This window comes from Arachis stenosperma, chromosome 10, assembly GCF_014773155.1.
Source record: "Arachis stenosperma cultivar V10309 chromosome 10, arast.V10309.gnm1.PFL2, whole genome shotgun sequence".
NCBI lineage: Eukaryota > Viridiplantae > Streptophyta > Magnoliopsida > Fabales > Fabaceae > Arachis > Arachis stenosperma.
Genome location: NC_080386.1, coordinates 1,704,161 through 1,728,201, shown reverse-complemented (window position 1 = coordinate 1,728,201; position 24,041 = coordinate 1,704,161). Strand labels below are relative to the sequence as shown.

The 24,041-nt window shown below is 29.5% G+C and overlaps 2 protein-coding genes and 1 pseudogene across 2 annotated transcripts; 1 reads left to right on the top strand and 2 right to left on the bottom strand.

The window, feature by feature from the left end:
• Positions 1 to 2,189: 2,189 nt before the first annotated feature.
• Positions 2,190 to 6,614, top strand: LOC130954700 (protein LIGHT-DEPENDENT SHORT HYPOCOTYLS 10-like). Its single transcript, XM_057881458.1, has 2 exons — positions 2,190 to 2,915; positions 6,182 to 6,614. Exon 1 carries the CDS (start codon positions 2,330 to 2,332, stop codon positions 2,900 to 2,902), a length of 573 nt encoding a protein of 190 aa, XP_057737441.1. The 5' UTR covers positions 2,190 to 2,329; the 3' UTR covers positions 2,903 to 2,915; positions 6,182 to 6,614.
• Positions 6,615 to 7,459: 845 nt separating this feature from the next.
• On the bottom strand, positions 7,460 to 8,641 carry LOC130955399 (uncharacterized; annotated as a pseudogene).
• An 11,200-nt stretch (positions 8,642 to 19,841) lies between these two features.
• On the bottom strand, positions 19,842 to 23,963 carry LOC130955844 (trihelix transcription factor ENAP1-like). The gene is made up of 2 exons (XM_057882823.1): positions 22,523 to 23,963; positions 19,842 to 20,125 (listed from the first exon to the last, which is right to left on the bottom strand). The coding sequence occupies exons 1-2, from the start codon at positions 23,418 to 23,420 to the stop codon at positions 20,112 to 20,114; spliced, it is 912 nt and encodes a 303-aa protein (XP_057738806.1). The 5' UTR covers positions 23,421 to 23,963; the 3' UTR covers positions 19,842 to 20,111.
• Positions 23,964 to 24,041: the final 78 nt, after the last annotated feature.

The following is a 24,041-nucleotide window of genomic DNA, read 5'->3' as shown; positions in this document are numbered from 1 at the left end:
AAATACATAATTAATTAGTATTAGCTGTATAATATACGAACAATAATATTTTTTTACTAATATATATTGACCCTTATGTGCCACAAGGTTATTACCACCACAAAAAAAAAAAAAAACACAAAATAAAACTGAAAATTGAAGTTTTCCTTCAAATAGTGAATTTTGATATATAATCTAAGCTTTGATACCTAAAATGAATTTGAATATTTTAAAGTAATTATTACAACTGTTTATTATTTTTTTCTCTTTAACATGGATAAATTAAAAAAAATTAAGAACTAACAATTTTAATTATATTGGTTGAAAATTTTAATCTTCTGCAGTTCAACATTTTTAGACCAGCAGTCAAATACTATTTTTTTTAGTCAATAATTTTAAATATTAATAATTATTTACTGATTAAAAATAAAAATTTATATTGATCGTGTAATATTGCTCATTAAAAAAAGTTATTAATTTATTGGTAAGTCATGACTATATTTTGACTAAAATTTAAAAAGAGTTAAAATTTTTTATTCAAAATAAATTATAAAATTTACCAACATTAAAAAATTTTAGCAATTATATATAGTGTAAAAGACAAAAAAAATTTAACTTTTTTTTTCTACAAATATTTAAGTCTTCTAGAATAAAAAAATACATTTAAATTTTTCACCAGAACACATAACATATCTATTCCTTTATAGAGTTGAGGGTGAAAAACGTAATAGAATATGCTGACAGAGAGAAAAAATTGCTGAACTATCTGTTACGTTACTGATGTGGAGGTTTAGAAAAAAGGTTATGAGACAAATACATCTCTAAAAACTTAAACGATGTTGTATTAATCCATAACCCTTCATCTCTTTATAATCCTCGTAATATTCATTATTCTCTCCAACAATTACAAAAAATACAGAATATATTTTGGTGTGTGAAGATCTTTGAGAATATAGAGTGTTTGTTTATTTTAATTGTTATATGTTATTCTATAGATAAAAGAAGGAACATTACTATCGAATGAGTTTATTAAGGGTTTAATTTTGTTAATTGCATGTGAAATAAGAATTATGACAATACTTAATTGTTACATAAATAACCTAAATGACATATGCGCAGTGCTAGATAGCCAAAAATTAATTAAATATAACTTTATCTCCGTTCCTTAAACACATACACAACAAAAAATAACTAAACTAACTACAATCCTAAAAGATTTAAATATATGTGGATAAAAAAGTTAAAGAATTATTTATCTTTTAATCTTATATATATATAAGCCAGCAGCCCAGTACCATCAACATCCAATCAAATATCAAAACGTACTGGAGTGTGGGTCAATACATATATATATATATCTGTTATGGTTCAACAATTGAATTATTAGTTGTATTTCCATTTGGTAACAAATTTAATTGATAAGTAATATAATGTTAGTAGTTATAAAAACTTACAGTATATAGCTAAACTTTCTATTGGGTAATGAAATTCAAAGAACGGAAGAAGATAGAAACCATGTATATCTGTAATTAAATATTAGATTAACCATAGCTCACTATGTATACATAATGAAGTTGATTAGTTGACTAAATTGCCCTGATATATATCTGAGATAAGCATAAATCAAGTCAGAGTTGGACTAGCAGCACCAAGTCACTACCGACTCCAACGTGACCTATTTGTAATTGGCTTCCTTGAATTATGACAAAATCAAGAAAATGAAACAGCAAAGGGCCCTATTCATACCAAGTCATAATGTCTACCGTGAAAATGATGAACGGTGATCAATAATTTCGTTCCTATCATGTCCTCTTTTGTACTTTATGAAAATTAAAGTTAGTTTCTAACAAATTTTATTGGATCGTAATAAATTTTTAAGTAAATTAATTTTATAAAATAAATCTTTATTATTATTTAATAATAATATAACAGTATATATAAATTAAAAAATATTATACATGCACCAATAGTTAAATATTAATTATATTTTATAGAGATAACTAACTTAATAGATGTGTTGTTTTATAGTGTATAGTGTCCACTTAAGAATTATTGATATAAGTTACTAAGTTAGTGCAAATTAAGTAGGTAAAGAGTGGAAATACGAATACGATGAAGAGAGAGAGAGATAGGGGAAGAGAAAAAGGGAAACAAAAGCATCTTCAAGATAGGGCCCATAACATGTCCCCTCAAAAGACACCCAAGATGTGATTTTCATCTTTCTTTCCTCTACAATGCACTAACAAACGCATTCTCTCTTCTTCTTCTTCTTTCAATTTTCACCCACTTCTCTCTTTGTTTTTTAACTCACACAATCTCCCATCACCATCATCGTCGTGCCATAATAACCATGTCCACCGCCCAACTGCAAAACGACTTGTCTTCAGCTCAACCCTCATCATCTTCTAGACCCGCACCCGATCAACACGCGTCTTCTGCGACCGTGGCGGCTCCTTTGAGCCGCTACGAGTCACAAAAGAAGCGAGACTGGAACACGTTCGGACAGTATCTGAAGAATCAGACACCGCCGGTGTCCCTGTCTCAGTGCAATTTCAACCACGTGCTCGAATTCCTCCGTTACCTTGACCAATTTGGCAAGACTAAGGTTCATATGAACGGTTGCATCTTTTTTGGGCAGCCTGACCCTCCGGCCCCGTGCACCTGCCCTCTCAGGCAGGCGTGGGGTAGCCTAGACGCCCTCATAGGGCGTCTGAGAGCTGCCTACGAGGAGCACGGAGGCTCCCCGGAGTCGAACCCCTTCGGAAGCGGAGCTATTAGGGTGTACCTTCGTGAGGTGAAGGAGTGCCAGGCAAAGGCAAGAGGGATCCCTTACACCAAGAAGAAGAAGAAGAGGAGCAGCCAGATTAAGGGGATTAGCAATCACGACACTTCCTCAAAGTCTTTGAAGCAATTGGCTTCTTGAGATCATTCATATGGTAAAAAAAAATATTCACATCATCAATTTACTTTTCTTTTACTCTTAGCCAATAAATATTTGGTTGCTTTTGTTTTATGCTTCAATTTTCATATATAGACTTAATTTTTATAGGTTAATAAGCTAAGGTAATTAATATCTGTAATAATAATAACTTTTTCATAATTTAGAATGAGAGGGTTTAAAATCAATGTCTAAATTTCAAAACCCTAGCTAGGTAGAACATAAAACCCTAAATTACAACCGCGGATCTGAAAAATTGTTGGGGGATAAAGAGTAAATTAATTTGCTATAGTATGTATGCAGTTGGAGAGTGTAAGAATAATAAATAATTCTCTCTCATAGCTAATTCCTCTATATCTTGATGTTTCTTCTATTTCTCTCTCCTATCATTCAAAACACTGTTATTGCAATGTCTTAATTAAATACTTCTCAGGTGTCCACTTTATGCTGATTTTGGGCCTTTTGGGATTATGCCATATTTCTCGTGCTCCCTATGGCCATCTTAGCAATTCATCTATCTATCATACGTTGCATGTGATTCCATACATAAAATTAACGTAGAGCAACAACGTACTCAAATTCTATCATATATGAACAATAATCCATGTTTTATAATTAATAATGTATATAGCAACAATAATAATGTTCCTTTAATTACAAACAATTTTTGCGTGGATGGTGGTCCATACAGATTAACTTTGTATAAGATTCCTAAAACTTCATCATCATTCAATTCTTTTTGTCTCTAGCTCTCTTCAGCAGTTCAGGTCCAAATGCTACTTTAGTTGTTCAATGTTTGCCACACATATTTTTAGTGCCTAATCAATGTACAAATCTTAGTGCGTACTTATAAGCCATGTGTGTGAAGATCATAAATTAAAATTAGTTTAGACATTGGTGAAAGTATAAGTTGTCTTCAAAGTGTTATTATGTGCATATTACTTCTGTCTATAATATATAATATCTATTGTTATTTTAAAACTTTAGACTTTAAAATTAACAGATATTATAACATGCATAGAAGAAATATAATATATAGAAAGAGGAAGTCATTAAAGATAGAGAAAATGCAATATCTAATGTAGATAGATTGATAGGTCAATTATTAGCCTGTGCAAGCTAGTTATGGGTTGATATTTTAGCTTGTCAACTAGGCTCAAATTTTAGTATGTACTCAGGTGTCTACAAATATATCAAGTTCAGGGGCTTGAAAGTAAAATTAAATAGACAAAATTTTATTATTATATGTTTTAATAAATCGAATATAACATACAAACTCGCAAAAAGGATTTACATGTAATGTTTTTTGTTTTGGGATTTTTACATAATATAATATTAGTGTGTGTTTAATTTCTTTATGTGTTTTATCCATATTTTAATTAGTTTAATTGTTTTATTTTAAATATTATTAAATTTAAGATAAACTATAATCTCAAACATATCTACTTATTAATAATGTCTTAAAATAAGTTCCAAACACGATATCTACGTATGAGAATATCGATAAAAAATTATTTTTTATCTATAATTAATCTTTTGTAAACAGTTTAACATGATTGAGATTTTAATAGATATTAACTCTCTAAAGATATACTTGAAATATATTTAAATGCAAAGCTTTTAAAAATCATTAGAAGACATAAAGTATAAATAGTCTTAAAGATATACAGCGTAGTATTTATTGTATAGTATATTATTTAAGACTTAAGCTCTAATAATTCTTTTGCAAAATTATTCACATGATCAACACTTTCTAATACTGTTGAAGTTTGGAAAATTTGCATATCAATAAGTACTCCCAACTAATTTCTCAAACTTAAAATGGTAGTGTCCAGTTGCTTCATTCTTTTTTCATGGAACAATTCTAAGTACTCTTAGAACATATATTATATTTATTATAACTAAAAAAATTATCATTCAGGAAAAGAGTTTAACTAATGATTATAGCCTTATTTTTTAAGAAGTATATTCTCTTATAAATTGTGTGATTATATAACATCACTTGATCTGAGAATAGAAGGGAGATAGAAGGGAGCAACAAAATTTTATATTCATCTAGTGGAATTTCTTTTTGAGCAAGTATGAAGATTGTATTATAGTTTCCTCCGTATATACATGCTCATACTTCATGTGAATTGTGAAATGTACTTATCATCATCTCTTTCAAATTGAATATGACTATACAAAGGGCATATTTAGATTATGACAACAATGAAAATGAGAGGTAAATCCATATCCCAATTGTTAAAAAGAAGAGACTGAGAGAGTGATCTGAAAAGTGTATTATTGAGTTATCTTCAAAGGTGCAATATACAAGGGGTATTTATATGTGCTAAATGAATCAAAATAATAAAGACATAGAATCCTACAATTAATGTACAGATATACTATATAAATATAAACGATACTAATTGATCTAAATTGATTCTAATAATTCTCTAACACCAATGAAGCTGAATAATTAGCCGATCTTGATCGGAAGATGATGATATATCAATGGCAAAAGCTATGGATAAATTGATCAAACATCTTCCCAGGTCACTTCCATGTTTAGGAAAGGATCATTTGAAATGTTGTTCAGTACTTCTACTGAGAAAGACACTAATTACTGGTGTTAGGATTAGTTTCATACCAGAATTTTGATTGAAATATTCGTTGAACTAAAGTATGAGTAATATAACAATAAAATTATTACATTTATAAAGTAATAATAAGAATAAATTATAGCCAATGAGTTATAGTTCAAATATCATAGTTTTTCCATACTCAATTAAGAGGTTGTGGGTTGGAGTCTCTTATCTTTGGTTAAAAAAAATAATAAATAATGTGATTTCAATAAAATCAAATGATAAAAATCACGTGACAAAAGGGTAAATTTAAACTAAATCAAAATTTAATAGAGTAAATTAAATATCTGTGATCTAACTATTTATATCTTTTTCTTTTCATTTAACAACTTAAATTTTGGAAAGAGATGATTCATAAAGTTAGTAATGTTGAGCAGAAGTATATATATATATCCTCTTTTTCTACATGGTAATTTGATATATATTCTTTATTTTTTAATAATTAAAGAATAATTGACCACTGTATAGGATGATGTAGAAGTGTAGCCTTCAATTTCTGATGATGTTTGCGATACATGATCCGTATCCAAAGGTTAAAACTATATATTGTAAGATGCTATAATATATATAACTGCAGGCAATTGTAATATTGAGTGACTTTTGGAAATGTTTGTTGTTGATTGTTCTTTGCATGCAGAGGGAGAGGGTTCCTCGAAGGACTTACTTGGAATTAATGAGCATATTTTCCACACGGAGAAAACCATTGATATATATTTCAGTTTGTAGTTCAAAAACATGAGAATAATCCTTTAGTCCAAGTAGGTCTTAAAATTTATAATGTACGAAAATATATGTACAACCTTAGCTTATAAGTTCTTATCACACATTAGTGTTGTCCCAAAATTAGAAATGGTAAGAATATTATTGTCAAGTTGTAGAATATCTTTCTGTCTAAGTTATTTAAAGGTGCAGTGAGGCAGTTCAACTTCAACCATATAGATAGGTGCTTTATGTGTTAATGCTTCTTTTCGATTTCATCATCACTTGGTCTGGTTCTGGTTGGTTACTTTATTATTGTATACATTATTACAATGCACTAAACATATATATAGTACAGCCGTTTCTTGTTACTCTTTCATCCTTTCAACAGTGAAATTCCAAGTAGTTATATTAATTAGATTGATATCCACTAGTGGTTCATGTTAATTACTTTATAACATAATAAAAGAAGTAAAGCTGCTATTGTAGATTCCACATTTTTTAATTAGTACTCTACATGATTGAATCGCACTCTATATTTAAGAGTGTATTATTTGTTATTATTATATCTATTATTTATTATATATTATTAATTTTATAATTAAAATATATCATATGTTATTTTTTAATTATAATTAAAAATAAATATTTTTTTAAATTAAAGAATTCTCTCCTCTTTTCTTTTATTTTTTTCTCATTCTTTCATCTATTTTATCTCTCTTATATATTATTACTAGTGTTAAACTCGTGCGATGCACGGGCTTATATTTAAATTTGATAAGTTAAATTAAAAATAATATTTTATAATTATATATCTTTTAAATTTAGTATAACACTATCATCATCGTTATATAATAAACGTGTTAAATATGTTGTTTTATCTTTATTCAAAGTAAAATATGAATAGAAGAGTTCGAAGTTTATAATATTCTTGAATCATAAGGAGAGAGATAAAAAAATAAGAATATATATAACTGTAATAATAGCATGTTAATTTTACCCTAAATTTTATATCAAAAAGCTAATACAAATTTATCGACAACCTAGTATCTTACTAATTTCATTAGAAAATCATTGGATGTTGTGCTCCTTGTTACACATTTCATTTCAAATTTGAAAAAAGAGTTATAGATAAATTAGTTATATCTATAGTAAAGATTTGTACAAAAGTGTAAATCATAACATGCTATTAAAATGAAAATAATATTATTCTTACCTAAATATTATTAAAAACCTCTTTGAACATGACATTTGTTGTTGATGACTTTGGATTGTCGTCTTCGTTTAGAATTAAAACCCTGATGCCACTGCGACTCTTAACTCTTGACAAAGTAACATAAAGTTGTCCATGGGTGAACACTGATTTTGGCAAATAAAGTCGTACATGTGATAATGATTGACCCTAACTCATGTTAATGGTCATTGCAAAGCATACTGTTAATGAAAATTGTCTCCGTTGGAACTTAAATGGCATTCCTGAATCTGAAGGGATCAAGTTCATTCTTGGAATATACACTTTATCTCCAATATTTCTACCAGTCACTACCGTCGCTCCAATTACGTTGCTGCCAAGTTTGTTAACTATTAATCTTGTCCCTTTGCATAAACCTGAAGTTTGGTCTATGTTTCGCAGTAGCATTACAGCGACTCCTGGCTTCAAAGTCAACTTGTGATTGAGTAGTCCCGAACATTTGATGTCATTTAGAAACTCTGGTGTGAACCACTCTTATTTTACATCTTCATTCTCATCAGCTTGACATGTTGTGTCAGAGCTCAAATACTCCTTTTCCATCCCTGGAAAGATTGTCAAAACAAAATCGTTTACCTTCTTGACACTCTTAAGTGTGGGTGCAAGAATTACTCTACTCTGAAAATACTTATAATCTGACATGTTTTGCAATAAATTTGGATATGCAAAGTCTACCAAATGAGAGAGAGGATCATCAGTAGTTGTAATCAATAGATCATCTGGAATTTTAACTTCTGATTCATCACCAACAACAGAGCCAATATTTCCATTTCCAACATCAAGTATCCAATTAGCAAATATCTTCATTTCACCTTCATCTTGATCCGAAGAAGACATTAGAAGCCTCATATTCGTATGCAGTTTCAGAACCTTACAAAATGACCACAGATGGGATGAGTTAATAGCGGATGCTAATATATCGTGTCTACTTCCTTTCGGAATCACCGGAAGTATCTGTCTGAAATCACCTCCTAGAACAACAATCTTACCACCAAATAGTTGATGTGTCTTATGTTGATCGGTAACTGACATAAGATTCCTGAGCGTCCGATCAAGTGCTTCAAAACGGCAGTTGTACCTTCCCTCGCATACAACATATTGAGAACTCAGAATTGGATCCTGTTTTGGACTTCTCTGATCTCTCCTCATACCACATCATGGCATCGCAATGCCGACAAAAAAATCTAGGTCACCAATATCTATCACATCTAATAATCACCAAGATAATAAATTGTTTTAGTTATATTTGCAACAAATACTTTATATAAAAATATACATTTCTTTCACCATGTTAAGTATAAAAATAATATTTATAAAAGATTACCGAAGAATGCAATTTATGGATTAAAAAGATGAGATCATATAATACAATTTCATTGTGCCAACCTCAAGATTTAAGTTTTACAATCAATCAATGTTCAAATACAAAAATTATAATATATAACCATATCTTAGTTTGAATTTTAAAACTTGAACACTAAACGATAATTTTTTGCTTATAAAAAGCATAACAATAGTAAATAATAAAGTGCTTATATTGCTACTTCTTAAATTACCTGTATTCTCAGCAACATTGAATATGGCTGGATATTAAATTTGCACAGAATCATCTAAAATAGTCGTATTTTCAGTAATATCCTCAACTTCTTGAAAAATTTTTGAAAGATTTGTAGTCAATTCCTTCAAAAATGTTTCTCTTTGTATCAGGTGTCTTTTTTTTCAGCTATGCACACTTCTTCTAATTCTTTAGTATCTAAATTTGAATTAAATGTACTTGTTCCTGTAATCATTAGAGATAATACATCAAGTACTTTATATTATAAAAAAAGAAAAATGAATATATGTTAAATGTTTGAATCAGCTGAATTATGAATATATATTATGAAGGTAGTATTAAAGATAAAAGAAGTAAAATTTTAGCTTTGTTATAATTACAATCTATCATGCTTATCTTACCATGTCTCTTTTGAAGTAGCATATATAGTCTTCTTATTCAGTCTTACATCCCTTTGCAATCTAATTCGATTTGTGTACTCCAATGAATCTATAATAATTATTTAGCATATACCAATTATTGTTTTAATAGACCAATTAAAAAGTTAAATGTTTGGTCTTTAAGTAATAAAAACATATTAACATAGTAACTGGTAGATATTATTTGATGTTTGTTGAAGATGTTGTTGACTTGTCTGATGACATGGACTATCATATGCTTCATGTGTGATACCTGAATTACTAATATCATTAATATTGGAACATCCTTTTTTTATCTACAGAATGTAGATTAGTAGTTGGAGACCTTGATCAATGTGGTGTTGGGTTATTACCTAATAAGATAACTCGAGATATTAGTTTTGAACATATTTTCTGTTAAAATTTATAATTGAATAAATAGTAAAAAAATCAAAATACATAAAGTACATGTACATTCCCATGAGCAAGTTTCAAAAAAAATCATCCAAAAATAAATCTGTATTAATGCTATTTGTAATGTTCGACAACACCGATTGAAAATGCACACCATTGGAACTATCACTCGAATTTCCTATAATTTTTTCATAAACAAATTTAGTAACGTATTACGAAGACAATGTAAATTAATAATTTATTACTTGTCAATAGCTAAATAATATATAGAAAATATTGTATTTTATGAGCTTTCATTCCGCCAAAATACTCATGACATGTTAGTTATTTTGTATACCCAATAAAAACTAAATATATAGAACTGACATACTTAAAAATACCAAATAAAAATATATATTACTCTAACCTAAAAACAAAAATGATAAAATAATTAATTTATTTTTTTATATGAAATCTACCTTGAATTGTGCTTTGCTTTGTATTTTCTCTGTCTTTTAATATCAATTTTCTCTTCAATATAATCTTACTTCTCTTTGGACTTCTTGCATCTTTCAATATATGCCTAAAAATATCAAATAAATAAATTTTTTAACCAATTAAAATTATATATACATTATACATAATACATTTTTATTATCAAATTTTTTATATTATTAAAAAAAATAAAGTGGTACACATATGACAGCGTCTGTTTTTGGTATACATGTCCATCAAAACATAGACACAGAGTATACAGGAGTACATGTATGGTGTTTGTTTACTGAGACAAAAATGATAAAAGACATAGTCATACACAAACACCCATTAAAAACATGTATTTTGTGTCTCTCTAAGATGCTAAAACACTAATTTTTAACTTGAGACACTAATTTTTTTACAATTTTTTCTCATGTCTAACTTACCAAATAGAATATAAAATTAGTGTCTTCTTATGTCTATGTAAAATTGCACAGATTTTATTTTCAATGGCTGCTTTAATTTCTTTTTTATTCTCATTTATTTAGTTATGTAAACATATTTTACAGAAAATAATATATTTTTTTACAAAAGTATATTTTTTCAAATAAATATAAGTTTAATCTCACGATCAATAAATTTAACTTATAGTTAAAGAGATTAAAAATGAACAACTTATAAGTAAAAAGAGAGAAAAAGATAAAAGTACCTCTATTGTTATAATCTAAAAAATAACAATGTAAACGAAGTAAATAGAAAAAAATTATAAATGTGACAAATAAAAAATTTTAAATTTAAAAATCAAAACGGTTAAGAAGCCACTTAATTAGGAATTAGTATTAGAGTTTTAAATTTCAAATTTTTAAATAGAATTTTCTAATTAGCTAGTGTAAATTTAAAATTTTTAAATAAATTTTTTTAATTAAATATTTGTTATTCATTAAGAATATAGGAATTTGTTAATTTAAAAATAATTTTTATTAGTTTCGTCATAAATAGTATCAATCCTATTATTTATCGATGAAAATAAATAAAATTAAATACAATTTAAAAATTAATAACCTTATAAATTACGTAAATTTAGAAAAAATACTTAAAAAGAGAGAAAAAGATGAAAGTATTTCTACTGTGGAAAAATAATCTAAAAAGATAATAATAAAAATTTATAAATGTGGCAAGTAAAAAAATTTAAATTTAAAAATTAAAAGGGTTAAAAACTTACTTAATTAGAAATTAGTATTAGAAATTCAAATTTAAAATTTTTAAAATAGAATTTTCTAATTAGCTAGTATAAATTTTAAATTTTTAAATAAAATTTTCTAATCAAACGTCCGTTGTCCATTAGGAATATAGAAATTTGTTAATTTAAAAATAATTTTTTTAGTTTCATCATAAATAGTATTAGCTTTATTATACTTTTTCTAAAATTTAAACAGTATTACATTTTTTAAATAATATAAATAATTTCACATCTTAATAAGACTGATAATTCTATTTATTTTATTATAATCCTTTGTAATTAGCATAGTAACTTATAAATTATATAAATTTTTAAAAAATATTCTCAAACCCAATTGCTTACGTAAAAATTCAAAAAAAAGTATGTTTGAATTTAAATTTAAAATTATAAACATAATACTTTAATTAAAAATTATAATTAGATTTTTTTTAAATAAGTACACATTAAAAATTAATAACTAACTTAATTGTATCAACAATAATTCAAAGAAGAAATTTATAACTTTATGACATTAAATATTAAATTAAAAATTATCAGAATATCAACGGTGAGAATCAAATTAAAAATAAAACCACAAGTAATAACCAAATAACTTCAATTTATATTAAAAAAAATTCTAAATTCCAAACATAAAAATCGAAAAGAACCAAAAGAAAAATAACAACTCAAGAAAAGACAATGTTTCCACCAAAACAAACATATGCTTGGCATTATTCTATTAGATAGACTCTAAAAGAGATTCCAAAACACGTGCATCTAAATTCTCAAGATTCTTTCTCAATCTTAATCTTCTTGCAAGTTGAGGTATCTCCTTCCACCTTCGAATCTTCCGACTTCGAGGATTGTCACTTAGTTGGTGTAATAGCACTTTCCAACAATTCAATTTCATCATTGGCCGCAACTTCAATAGAGAATTCAAGCAACAAATTCTGTACAAAAAATCACGTTAAATTAAATACTTCTTTCTAACCTTTGATTTTATCTCACTAATATTTTTTGAATAAAATTAAGATCTAATTTTGAGAAAACAAACAAAAAAATATTTTTTGAACAAATACCTTAGTACCTTCTACTTTCTCCCCTTCAATGATTGAGGACGTCTTTGAAATTGGAAACAAACCACCGGTGTAGTCAACATCTCAAAATTATAATTAATTATTATGTATAAATTAGATACTACTAATGATCAAGAAAGCAAAAAATAAATTAATTTTTAATAGAAGTACACTTATATATACTCACAATTTGAATATGGTGAGCCTCTTGAATTTATTTATGAGATCCACATTATTAGTCATCTTCTTAACTTTATAAGAAGGTGAAAAATATGAAATATCATATATTTAAACTTCAACAATGAAGAAAAAGATCTTATCAATTAGGTTGAGTAAAAGTGTAGGTGTATCTGATAGATCTCGTTTCTGCAGGATATTACATAATATATTAATAATAAATAATATAAAAAGTACCAATAAAAATATCTTCACTAATGCTTTTAGAAATAAATATTAGTTAGATCTTACCAATAGGAGTGGATTAAGTATCTCTACACAGCTCTCTTCCAAAACTTGTTTTGCCTCCTTGTCAAAGACTACATAACATGCACAGTCAGAATCATCAATGACACCAAGCTTTATTCGATACCTGCTTAAAAAAGAAAATAACATAAGAAAAAGTTAAATATAGACTTATTTAATATCTAATTCAATGTACATAGACTTTAATTTAAATAAATAAATAACCTTGGAGTCATGGATAAAAGGATATTAGTAGAAAACTCGCGTCTTCATCGAGTCAAACCATCTCAATTGAGTATGGCAATGGAGAATTTCCATAACTTGATAGTGTCCATAACCATATCACTTGTATACGTACACACAAATTGTCGATTGTAGGATTGATGTCAGCAATTTTGTGAATATCAGCCATTGGAATAAGTAGGGAGATTTTGGATATATGTAAAGAAAGGGATTGATGTACTTTAAATTGTGGTGCTTTACATCTCTCATAACTTATCCTTTTATAGTTGCATCATAACTAAATTTTTAAAATTTGGTTGACTTTAATTTAAAATTTAAAAAATAACAAACTAAGTAAAACAACCCAAATTTAAAATTTAAAAATAACAACTTAAATAAATAATAATTTAAAAATTCTAAACTAACGTAAATATTTATTTATTGTAATATTAGTATGTAACAATCGAAGAATAATTAACGTAAATTTTTTTAAAACTCTAAATTTCTTTAAAAGAATTTATGTAGCTGCAATTTAAAAAAAATCAACAAAATTTTAAAAATTGTGCAAAAAAGAATTAATAGATTTTTAAAAAATAGTGTTAAAATATAAAAAAGAACAATCTAAATAAAATCTAAATAAAATTTTAAAAATAACAACTTAAATAAAATAATTTAAAATTTAAAAAATAACAACATAAGTAAAACAACCAAACTTAAAATTTGAAAATAACAACCTGAGCAAATAATAATTTATAATTTATAATTTATAAATATAAATCTAAAAATTTCTAGTGACGACACGTAAGCAAATAAACTTCCAGACTCAACGTATGAGCGCCACGTCAGCAAATGAGCTCCCCATTTGTATTACTATAAAGATTATTATTATTAATAGTTAATTATAAATTTGAAATCAAAATGTGCAACGTAACTTTTTTAATTATAATTAAAATTAAATTAAAATATTAAAATTAAAATATAATTATATTATATTACTAATTTAATAACTAAAATGTATTATATCACATATTTTTATTAAAATTGAGATAAAATATTTTTTTTCAAAACTAATAAATTTCTTTCTTTCATCTTCTTATTTATCTATCTCTCCTTCTTTATATTCTTTCCACTCTATATATAACTTATAATTTATATTTTGTATTACTAATTTAACAAACCAAAATATGTCACAAAAATTTTTTTATTACAACTAAAATAAAATATTTTTCTCAAAAATTAACAAATTTCTTCTCTCCTTCTTCTTCTTTATCTTTCTATCTCATTCTCTATTCCTCCTTACTTTTTTATTCTACAAAAATAAAATTATTAATAAAATATTATAATTTAAATAAACTTATAAAAAATAAATTAAATTTATAATTAAATATAATCAAAAATAATCTCGTAAGGTTATTCACATAAAAATATATTATTATACGTATACTTTTTTAGTTTTTTTTTTATTTAGAGTAAATTATCATTTCTACTCAAAAAAGTTGAAAATACTAACACATCTATCCATAGAAAAAAGAAATTATTATTTATACCCAAAAAATATGAGTTTTGCACAATAAAATTATTCAAATACTAAAAAATTATCTAAAGACCCCAAATTATCCTTATCATTACCACTACTACCATCATCCCTCGTTTCTCTCTTCACATCGCCTAAACACCCTCCCATCTAACCTCCATTTCTCTACCACAAATCACATTATTGCTGCTCCATTATCACCATAACCTTTATCACCTCAATTAAAACACAGTGCATTAAAAAATAGTGACCTCATGAATTAATTCGAAAAAAGTACCTTCGGAGGAATCAAAATCAACCCAAAGAAGGATTTGAAATGGATGACGATGGGTGGGAGTCAAAATTTGATCTTAGTTTTAGCTGAGTGTGAAGCTGTTTGAGGGAACAAAACAGTGAAAAGGGTGTCATGGAGAAAGCTGACAGAAATAGGACAAATAAAACACAAATCCAAGGTGTGAAGTGAGTGAAGAGAAAGGATCAAATCTGAATAACTAAACACATAAGTCTCATGTATTTGGATTCACTTTTTCTGAGAGAAACGAAAAATGGCGAAAGAAACAAAAAGAGAGAGAGAGAGAGAGCTCGCCGCGGTTTTGGTTCGCAAAAGAGACTGTGGTGGTGGCGGTTGACGCGGTGGCCCGTCGGAGGCACTGGTTCGGTGATAAAGAGAAGGTAGCCACGATAGCCGAGGGTAGTCGACGGTGAAGAGAGGAGAGGGGGACACTATGGCTCTAGGGTTGCTGGCGACGGCGAAGCAGGGGCTGGTGCAAAGGTCCTCTGGTCGGCAAGAACGAGACAGGGAAGGAGAGAAGAAGGGGTGGTCGCTAACGCTGATGCTGGAAGCTGCAAGAACGGAGACAAAGGCAATTTGGGGTTAGTGGTGGTGGTGGTGGTAAGGTGATGAGCACATGAGGATGATGGAATGGTTAGTGGAGAGGAGAAAGATGATATAGATGATAATAAGGGTAATTTGAGATTTTTATGTGATTTTTTTAGTGTTTGGATGATTTTGTTGTATGAAACTCATATTTTATAGATACAAATGGTAATTTCCTTTATTTATGGGTAGATGTGTCAGCGTTTTCAACTTTTCTGAGTAGAAATAATAGTTTATTCTTTTATTTAATTTTAAATTTTTATCACTTATATTTTTAATTTTAAATTTATATTTTCACTTCTCTCTCTTTAAATATTTATTACATATCATTTACAGAGAACATTAATGTTGTAATTAATAATTAGAATTAAGATTCAATTATTTAAAAAAAATTAGTTTTGAGTTAAATTTTATTTATACTATATATATATATATATATATATATATATATATATATATATATATAGAGAGAGAGAGAGAGAATATATTACTTTTAAATAACAAGTGTAAAAATTAAATATTTTTATTTATACAACAGATTTAATACCTAACCAAATATAAAAGTATAGACATTGAATTCTTTCAAATTTTAGATAATAAATACTAAAATTAATTATTAGTAAAAAATTAAACTCTTTCACATGAAAATAATAACTAAAAAATTTATTATTTGATTCTTTTATCTACAGAGACCCTGATATTTTTAGTCGATAAAGACTTTTTTTCTTACAACTTTTTTGCAAAAGTAATTTTGTGTTGTACCCCTAATACATCGGAGAAACCGAATTATACCTCGGCACGATCACTTAAAATTCAAAAATCAATAACTCTATCCTAACAAACTTCTTCCCCTAAATCTCACTCTAAAGTTGGCCGCGAAGATCTCAGCTCAAACCGACGAATAATTCAGCCTCGACCAAACTATAAATTAAGGTGAGGGCCGACGATAAGGGGCCGAGCTTTTTACTGACTTGAACGTTGAAGTCCTTTTTGCAGGTACCACACTTGGGTCCGAACTCATGAGGACACTTCAATTCTGGATTGGATTATCAGACACTTCGGAATAGTGAGATACTGACATGGCACTGGATTCGATGGTCCCAAAACGTTTGGACCATTAAATGGTCATATAACAAAACATATTTTTTTAAGTTTTTTTAACAACTGTTAAATAGTTATTTTCAAATTTTAATTGCAAATTAACCCCATATATTTTATTTAATGATAAAAACTATTTTTTATTTTATAAATTATTATTTTATCATTCATCTATTATGTTTATTAACAATCAAAATAAAAAACAATAACGAATAAGATCTTCTATTGATCGTAATAAACTTTTTGGTCATTCCATTCGATTAAAAATTTATATTTGATCCGTGACGTTCGTAGGGCTGTGAAATCGTGTTTATTTGAAAATCAATCGAAAACAATCGATTGAAAATTGCAAGGCAGCATGGTTTTCACAAAAATCAATCGATTGGTCATATTACCCAATTGATTGAACGATGACTAAAATGTTGGTTTTTTAAAATTCAATCGATTGAAGTCATCAAAGTAATATGGATTTGCCCAATTCAATCGATTGGTTGTGTTACCCAATCGATTGAATTGTGTACTACGTCATTTTCAATTTCTTATCGTTTTTATAAATTATTATCTTATTATTCATCTATCTTAACTTTAAAATTCTATCTTCAATTTTTAAGACTTTATTTTGATTTAGATACTCTAATCTTATCTTTTCTTTAATAATCTATCACCAATTATTTAATCCCACCATTAGAATCGTGTATCAATCTCTTTATGTATCATGAGAGAGTCGTGCAGGCTACTCGATGCCTGTGTAGTTATAATGTCTCTTGACTTACCTTTTTTGAAATCATGCATTGGCTGGTAATGAATGTTCTTATTTTTGACCGGGAATTCATTGTTTGAAATGTTCCTTCTTTTTGAGAAATTCATATCAAACACCCCCAACTGGAAATACCGGTGGTGCAGGGTATATCTGCGGTGCAGGAGATATTCAATATTTTACTGTTTTAACTGTTTTTTATGTCAGTTCAAATGTTTTGTATTGAAATCTAATTATCCTTTTGTGCTCTTCATCGTGCAGAATGGCGAATTGCCGAGTGATGCTAGTGTCATCTCCGGAGCTATGAAACAGATGTTCGATATATTGGAGGCAATGATAAAATAACGGATCGTGTGCCTCTCGAGAAAACTGTAAAATATGAAGATGATAAGTCTAAAAGTCCTATCACTCTAATGGAGGATTGGAAAGGGGGCTTCCATTGTTAATCCAGGAAGAATTGATTAAAAATTTGTAATATATATACTTCATATATGTCTTAGCAATATATGAACAGATTATTAAAATACTTTGATATATATTGCATGGTATTTTTTTCTAGTCAAGATTCAATAAAGATGTCAAATCTTGAACAAATGGAAAGAATAAAATAGAATGCAAATAAATAAAAAGATATAGAATTTTTTTTATATAAATTAATTATATAAAATAAAATATAATTCACAAGACATAAAATTTGTATGGCATTGTTGTTGAAATAATAAATGAAAATGACATTACTTCATCATAAAAATATGAGTTTTTTAAACTAAAATATGTCTATAGTGCATAGAAATAGAGAAAAATTGTAAAAGCTTTCAATTAGGTAACACAACCAATTGATTGAATTGGGCAAATTCATATTACTTTGAAGCTTTCAATCGATTGGGTAACACAACCAATCGATTGAATTGTGAGACCTCAGGTTGTTTTGAAACATTTAATCGATTGAATAGTATATGCAATTGATTGAATTTTAAAAAAATCCACATTTTAGTCATAGTTCAATCGATTGTTTTGTGATAACCTGTAGTACAATCGATTGAGTTATGGGAATCTGAAATTCAATTGATTGTTTTGATAATCCAATCGATTGATTTTTAAAGAAACACGATTTCACAGCCCTGAATATAAACTTTTAATCGATTGGAATAACCAAAAAATTTATTACGATCAATGAAAGATCTAATTCGTTAATATTTTTTATTTTGATTATTAATAAACATAATAGATGAATAATAAGATAATAATTTATAAAATAAAAATTAATTTTTATAATTAAATAAAATATATGGGATTAATTTGTAATTAAAATTAGAAAAAGACTATTTAACAGTTATTAAAAAAACTTAAAAAATATGTTTTGTTATGGGACCATTTATTGGGACCATTGAATCCTTAGCCGACTGACATATACTACGGAAAGATTATCCTTGCCAGAACAAATTCAATTCTATAAATCTTTTGTGTCATAATCTATAAAGTCTAAACAAAATTGACGTAATTTTAAAAGATATATATTTTAATAATATTTTTACCGACAAAAACACATTTTATCTCTATTTTTTGAATTAGCTAATTAAGTATACATGTGTATTATCTCTTTAATATAATAGAGCTGCCAGTGTTATTTGTATATACAGTATGATATACATATTTAGATATAAATGTAAATTCGTAGACAAGGATTAGTATGGATAATACATATGTAATTAGATAGGCCTATAGTCGAATAGTCGAATCGACATGTGTTATGTGACATAGTTTTAGTTTACACTTGAAGATGAGTGCCCAAGTCTTATGTGACATAGTTTTAGTTTACACTTGAAGATGTGATGATACTTGACGAAGGCTACATCCAAAATAAGACCTTTAATTAAGTATTTACTATTTACACAACAATTATGTATTGTTCAAGCCGTCCCTTTATATTTCACGAGAAGCAAAGAAACGACATTCTTCGTGTTTTACTAGGAATAAGCTGTGAATAACATGTGCAAATAATTACAAATTTTTAAGAATATATTCTGTTATTTGGAAAATCATCTCCACTCCCTTCCAGCTACACTTTTTATCGGCAAAATATGTAAATTTTCATTTTGATATCTATATATATATAGTCTTTAGTGTTAGTTAACTTCGTTAAACTCGGATTCGACACGTCTTTATTAGGCAGCCATTCCAGCATTTTATCGTAGACTTGGCAGATATATAACTGAAATGACAGACAAATAAGTATAAAAGGGAAATGAGAAAAGCACCAAAAAGAGAAAAGAATGAAATGAAGGAAAAGAAAAGAGTGGAGAGATAGAAGTGTTATACATTAGATCAAATTCTATATCAGAGCCCAAATGAGGCCTAGTACAGTTGCTGAATTAACTTATAAGGGCTAATAATAAAATAAAGGCTAACTAAAAGAATCCAAAATTACTCCAGGACAAATTTCTATTGGAGATTTCTCATGACAGTATCAGCTAAAGATATGTACTTTGCAATGGTCATAACTCTGTATGACCTTCCAAGCTGCAACATTATCAACCCAACGCTCACCTGGCTAGCTATACATATCTGCAGTAACAAAGCAAGCTTGTCAAAACAACTCACAACAAACACGAGACATTAAGTTAGGTTCAATAGAAGCAATCATCAACCAAGTAAATACCATAGATCCTTTCAATACAACCCCATGTTCAAACATCCTACCTTTTCTGCAGGACTATCTGCTTGAACCAAAACAACACACAACGATTCTCCTTGTATTATTTCACTAATTATCAGAGCAATAACGCTGCCTATTATGACAAACAAACATAGAATGCTTCAAGTCAAAGCCTCAAAGGACAAGACATATTATTTTCCTCAAGAAACTACCAACTTACAAAGTTAAAACTAGATTTTTTTGTTCTACATGCAACAATGATTTATCTTCAGCAGTTGGATGATATTTAAGCAATCATTTAGAATCAAATATCATACCATCTTTAAAGATATTTATCTCAAGCTAGTGTATGAATTGTACAACAGTCAGAAATTTCACCGAGATTTCAGTCCATTTTAAAGGAGATCTTCACAAATGCTACCTAACCAAGAATAGAATTGTGCAACAGTCGTAAATTGTAACTAGTTATCCCAGATACACTTTATGAAATTTCTCACTTGATGAATTTAGTTATTGACCTCATGAGTGATGACCAACACAAATGTGTAGCTAAGAATACCACACATCAAAACAAATTAGGTGCACAACCAAACTAGAATGTCTAACTAGAATTTTCTCAAACATGACTTCTAAAAAAGTAACAGCATTGGCCTGGAACGGAAACAAACAAATAAAAAGAATAGCACATTACAAAGAGGAAAAAAGACTAGCAAAGGTCATTCAACTGATAAATTTAATATCCTACATATCGTTTTCCTCAATGTTTTGCAGTTTCTGAATATTATCATTCCAAACTTCAAAAGAACTGTTTCACTGCCCTTTCAGTTCCCAAATTGCATATTGATCAAATAGTCTCCTTGGAATAACATAAAATGTGTAAACTATCCATAATTTTTGCTGTCGATCAAACAATTTTTTAGAATAGATTGTGATTTGAAGTATAAGGGTATAATCAAACCTCAATTATGTAAAATAACTGGGAAAAAAGAATATATAACCAAACCAATCTAACTGAATTCAACTTCCAAATGCATGTCCTCAAGAGATGGGGAAGAAAAGGAAAAATCTGAGATAAAAGACACCCAAAATTTTCCACTAGAGCATTCAAACAGACATGACATTACAAGACATCAAAAACTCAAAAAAACAATGGGGGAGTAATGAATCACTCATATTGTGTTATTGTGGCATAAGGATGCAGAATCCAAACATCAAAATTAGACAAATTGTTTTGTTCTGTGTCACTGCCAATCTGTCATAAGACAGAGGATAAAGAAAACACACAAACAATAAAGTTGATGAACTTACGAGTTACAAGCAACTGCAAAACAGATCATCCTTTCCACATAAATGAGATTCATGTTATCAGATGCCTCAAATACATTCAGGAATGCCAGAAAGTTTGAGGAGACAAAAGAGATGATTTAAATATAGTAGATTTCACCTAATGATGAATATAGTATAGGAAAACTGGACTAGCTGACAGGATCAAACAGGTTCAGGACAAGCAACTGTAAGACGGACGACAACTAAAAATGGTCAAAGTCACCACATTACAACAGATATCCACGCACTTAGCAGTAGTTTTCTTTGGATGAAACCATCCTAAAAGTCCAACTGCCCAAGTAACTAGTCATCACCATATAAGCAAAGGCAAAAATTTTAAGCTTTCTAACAACTTATATAAAATTAACAACAAATCAAAGAAATGATGCCTCAGAAACAAAAATACTAGACGTAAAAGCTGCATGAGACAATTACTCACTAATCACACTTTCACTTATATGGCTATAAGTAAATTAAACCAAAAGCCTTCACTTTGTGGTTGCCAATGCTTAAAAAGCATAAGCACAATACATAGCCATCTGCAGAACCCTCAAAAACTTTAAAGAGTGACCCTATTTTTTTTATGGAAACACATTTAAATCGAAAAATCTATCATAAACTATGAACAACTCTCCATCACAAAGTACTAAAGTGCACCACTTGCTACTATATTAATTGCAGAAGCAAATGAAACAACTAATTCACACCATTCATTGCTTTCCTAAAGTCCAAAACCAACACACAAATAGTTTCCTCCCCACCAAACAAACAATTCATTGAGGAATCCCCTTGCAAGCCACTAAGTATCCTATCTAATGCACAATCAAAACTTACCATTGATTCACTGAATAAAAAAATACACTAAAAAGTCATTTGCATTTAATCAAATCAAGCTTCAAAAAGGGAAAGTAAGGGGGAAAAACCATCAATCACAATCCTAAGGGGGAGAAACAAGAAAGGCTTCCAAATTTTCATCTTACCATTAGACCCGGATCTCTTCCCGCGCTTAATCCTCTCCAACTGAACCTGCGTGTCCATAAACATCTGCATCCTCTGCACCTCAAGATCCTTGGCGAACTGCATCCTCTGCTTCTCCAAATCCACCATCTGCTTCAGCTTCTGTGCTTCCACTCTCTCATACACTTCCCCAAACCTCTCTATTGCCTTGGCCAACCTCCTCATCCCCTCTCTATCCCTCTCCCCTTCCTCCACCTCGCTCCCCCTCCCATCCTCCTCTTCTTCCTCCTCATCTTCCTCTTCCTCTTCCTCTTCGTCCTCATACTGCTCATCGGCCTCAGCGGCAGCCGCAGCGGCTGCCATCGCCGAATAATTCCTCCTGAAGTACCCATCGTCCATCGCTGCCGCCGCCGACCGCTTCTGCGGCAGCGCCACGGCGGCTGGCGGCACAGCAGTAACGGGAGAAACAGCCGGCACAGAGGCCTTCCGATACGGCAACAACGGGAGAGCCACTGGAGGAGACGGGGACGGCGAAGAGGAATTCTTCTTTGCGTTGAAGTTAGGGCCAATCAACGCGTCCAATTTCTCGAAGAAGGGCCAGGAGGACGAAACGGTACCGTTGGAGGCCGTAACCCTAGCCTTCTCGACCTTGTATTTCTTCTTAATCGTGTCGATTCGGTTCTTACACTGGACATCGGTTCGGTGAGTCTTCTTGGTGTGGCCATGGAGGGCGTTGACGGTGTCGGCAACGTCCTGCCAATCCTTCTGACGAAGATTGCCGCGGTTGAGCTCAAGGTAGCGGCGGCCCCAGGCGTCGACGAGAGTGGCAGATGCCTCCTCGGTCCAGCAGTCCTCGCGGACGGGCATGGGACGGGGGTTGGGTGGCGGAGTAGGGACAGCGGAATCATTGAAATCCGGCATCGGAAAACGGTGGATTTAGGGTTGCGTGAAATTATTTAGGGTTAGGGGAGGATAGAGATAGAAAGAGGGAAAGAGGAAAGAAAATAGGTTAGAGAGAGAGAGAAAGAGAGAGAGAGAGAGCGGCGGAACGAAAAAGAAAGGCGAATGGGGTGGGAGGGATAATACGGTACGGTCGCCGGGGAAGGGCGCGTGTTGTTGGGGGAACCGTGACTCGCTGGCGTCATCGGATCGGATCGGCTCGGCTTGACCCATACAACTACACACTACCTTACAACCTTTTTTCTTTCCACTTTCCCAATTATTTTTTTAAATAAAAAATACTGACGAGCATATAAAATTTCCATCAAGAGAGTGTAACATCTGTAGCTAGATGTTAATTTTTGTAATTTATTTTTTAATATAATTATTTTTCGTTATTAATGAAACAGAACTTGTATTTGACTTTTTTGTAAAAAAGTAAATTGAGTAAAGTAGTATGGGATGATAAATGCGAGGTTGGAATTTAATATTTGGGAGATATTTTAATGTAATTATGGGAAGGTGGGTTGGTTTTGTTATTGAAAATGGAGAATGGAGATGACGAGCGGAGCGCGTAGTTGTAATTGCCGACTTGAGTTGCGG

Coding starts and splice junctions, on each gene's coding strand:
- LOC130954700 (XM_057881458.1), top strand. CDS start 2,330: ATGTCCACCGCCCAACTGCAAAACGACTTGTCTTCAGCTCAACCCTCA.
- LOC130955844 (XM_057882823.1), bottom strand. CDS start 23,420: ATGCCGGATTTCAATGATTCCGCTGTCCCTACTCCGCCACCCAACCCC.